Here is a 3,330-nt window from a genome sequence, read left to right as displayed (position 1 = left end):
CCTTCCACTAGACCAGGTTGCTCATGGGTCCCTCAGCCTCACCCGGAGTGTGTCCAACCCTCGCTGGCTCTACCTGGTGCTTTACCACACTGGCAGCACTTTCATGGAACCATGGGATGGTCTGGGTTGAAGGGACCTTTCAAGGCCATCTGGTCCCACCTCCTGCAGTGAGCTGGGATCTTCAACCAGCTCAGGGCTCAAGCTGAGGTGACTCGATGCCTGAATCAGCTTGTGTGGGTCTAACCTTTGCTGGGTGCATGTCCTTTGTCACAGCATCTGTAGAAGACACATCCACCTTCACTACCCCTCTGGTGTGGTGCCCTTCATCCCTCTCTGGTTCGGGTCCACAGCCCGTTTATAACGCGCTGTAGCCAGATCCTGAGCTCTGAACTGCAAAGTCTTGAAAACCCAGAGAAAGGTCTGAACGTGGGTTGGAAATTCTTTTGCAGGTGCTTCCCCTGCCCTCCCCTGCCAAAGAAAGGGAGATACCTGGGGGAGGAGGTTTCTCTGGGGTGGATTAGGTTGGTGGCATTGCTAGTTCCAAGTGTTACAGTGAGTATTGGCACCTCACAGAGGGAAAAGTCGTCAAAACATGTGTGTTGTGAGAATTTTGAAGGCAATTCTTGAGTGTTCAAAGTCATCTTGTCGCTGCTGCACTCCGTGAGCTTCTGCTGTGCCCTGTGAGGTTCTGCTGCACTCTCTGAGGTTCTGCTGCACCCCGTGAGGTTCTGCTGCACTCTCTGAGGTTCTGCTGCACAGGCTGAAGGAGCCTGAGGCTTAGGAGAGGTGGTAAGAGCCCCCGTGGTGTGGCCTCACCAAACTGCAGCTTACAAGGTGCCAGCCAAGGGGGGAGGCTTTCCAGCGAGGAGAGGAGAACGCTTTCCATACATTTACTTAGTTTCTGTCCATTATCTGTCTCTATCCCCCTCCTCCTAGTCTGGCAGATTCTTCCCTCCTGATGAGAAGAGTCTGTGTCAGTCCCCGTGAAGATCCAAGTCCAGACGTCCATCCTCCTTGAGAAAACATCCGAAGTCAAGGTCGTGCGTCCCTACGAGGAAGAGAAACAGCTTTAATTTTTTTTCACGTTTCCAATATGAGATGCAAACCCAAAAATAGAACAAAAAGCTTCTTTGAAACATCCCTCCCTCCTCTCCAGCGTGACAGCCTTCGAGTTTCTCAAGGGAGGTGTGTTGTGTGTTGTCAACTCAAGGCCACCGGTTTTTAAAAGGGAGACACCGACCTCCAGCTTCTACCGGAGTTGTTTTGAGATGCGCGTGAGCGGCTCCAACCCCTGCGTTGGGAGTAGCTGAAGTGGGAACATGAAGGTTGTTCTTGGGGTGTTTTTGGGGTGCCTGGTGCTGGTGCTCCCCTCTGCAGCCCTTCCCAGAAAGGGGAGCACTGGGGAAAGGAGTTCCCCAATTAACCGGCTGGAGCTGAGCGTGTCGGAGGAGCTGGGACTTGAGGCAGAGGAGAGGAAGGGAGAAAACACCAGTTTACAGGAAAGAGCGAGACCCAGCTCGGTGGTAAGATCAAGGATGACTCGTGGGACTCACCTCTTCTCCAAGCCTGACCCAGGAGCAAAGTGCCTGCAGGGGATGGCTGAGGGTGGGGACATCGGCTGGTCCCGGCACCCGTGGCCGCTCGGGGGGCTGGAAGGACCAGTGTGTAGGGTGAAGATGGAGCAGGACGGGCTGACCCCAAAGCACCTGGATGTTGTGGGTGTTCTCACCCACTATGAAAGCAACTTCATCAAGCTGTTGAGACAACGCACCAACTGGGATGAAAACTATCTGGAGACCTTCGGGCTCTGCCCGGCCGGGGAGGTGGGTGCTGCTCTCCATCCCCTGAAGCACATCCACGCTCACGTGCTGGAGCCGGGGCAGGACCGATTCCTCGTGCTGCATCTGGAGGAAGGTTGGTGTGAAATCCCTGTGCTGGTCTATGTTAATGCCATTAAAGACTATTTCTTTATGAACATTAAGGCCACTGATGAACACAGTCCCAGCCTGCTCAGCCTTGCAGAATATGATCAGGGTTGTACAGAGCTCAGCGACTGCTGATGGGGATGTGGTAATCTATGGCAGCCTTGTCTGAACCAACCAGGAAACAATCAAGATCATGAAGGGAGTGATGAAAGAGTATCACAGTATAGAGCCTGGAAGTGTTCTCGGCCAGGTTGCATGAGGCTTTGAGCAACCTGGTCTAGTGGAAGGTGTCCCTGCTGATGGCAGGGGGGTTGGGACTGGATGAGCTTTAAGGTCTCTTCCAACCCAAACCAGTCTGGGATTCTATGAGGCTGAGCGGGGCTGAGCACGGGGCTGGGGGAGGCCGGTGCTGTTTCCTTGCCCTAAACCAGAGATTTAAGCACAGAATTAAATTTGTGGAGTTGGGTTTCTATTACAATTACCAAGGCAGTGCCTTTGCGGGTAGATGTTTAAGAAGCTTTAGTAGTGATGATGGCTTGTGTGCAACAGGGAGCCTTGTCCCTGCCTGTGACACCCAAATGCTGCAGTTTTGGTGACTTCTGCTCTGCTTTGGAGATAATAAATGTTTCTCAATTTCTGCCTTAATGACGCGGGTTGGGACCCCATCCCAGCTCTGACTGGGAAAAGAGAGGAGAGTGGACCTGGCTGATCCTGCTGTGGTGTGAGCAGGTGCCCAGGGTGCTGCTGGGTTTGCTGGTGTATCTTCAGCCTTGTGCAAAAACCAGCAGTGTCCATCCCACTGTCCCACCTCACTGCTCAGTGCTGTGCTTGAGGGAGGACACCCTGGCTGAGCCCGAGGTTTTCATCCTGTGTAGCAAGAGGGTCAGGGTTCTTCCTCTCTTCTTGAAATCTCTTCCTCCTCTCCCGGATTTTGGATTTTCAGCTGAACTCCCCAGTGCGGGGCAGCTGGGGAAGCGGCTTTTCCCCAGGGAGCGCTGCTGGCTGTGACACAATGGCCACAGTGTCCCCAGGCCACCAGAGAAGAGATTTCCAAGGGGATCTGCCCGTGAACATTTGCCAGAGCCACTCGCCGGGGTCAGGGATTGTCCCCTGAGCGCTCCCTGAAACCAGAAAAGGGGATTTGCTGTGTCCCCCCACCCTGTCCGCTCCCGTCCCAGGTGCTCTGGTCACCGCGTGGGACGGGTGCTGGTTCCCAAAGCCCCTTTGTCACCCATCGTCCCCAGGAGCACCGTGGCCTCGAGCGGCGATTCACCCCCTGGCTCTTCTCCTTGCAGTGCAGTGGGGAGCCCAGTCCCGGCTCTGGTTCAAACTGGTTTTCCAGGCAGAGCTGGGCCGGGCGCTGGGAGAGCTGCGTTCTGCCCTCCTGCTCTTCTACCCGGGCAGC

At 54.9% G+C, this 3,330-nt stretch overlaps 1 protein-coding gene across 1 annotated transcript; it reads left to right on the top strand.

The window, feature by feature from the left end:
• Positions 1-1,319: 1,319 nt before the first annotated feature.
• Positions 1,320-3,327, top strand: AMH (anti-Mullerian hormone; the record flags this gene model as incomplete). Its single annotated transcript, XM_010175887.1, has 2 exons — positions 1,320-1,914; positions 3,221-3,327. Coding segments are annotated over exons 1-2 (702 nt in total), but the record flags the coding sequence as incomplete, so codon positions are not given.
• Positions 3,328-3,330: the final 3 nt, after the last annotated feature.

Source organism: Antrostomus carolinensis, unplaced genomic scaffold (genome assembly GCF_000700745.2).
Source record: "Antrostomus carolinensis isolate BGI_N321 unplaced genomic scaffold, ASM70074v2 scaffold20519, whole genome shotgun sequence".
Lineage (NCBI taxonomy): Eukaryota > Metazoa > Chordata > Aves > Caprimulgiformes > Caprimulgidae > Antrostomus > Antrostomus carolinensis.
Note: the sequence above shows the minus strand (reverse complement) of the source record. Positions and strands in the feature narration are given on the sequence as shown.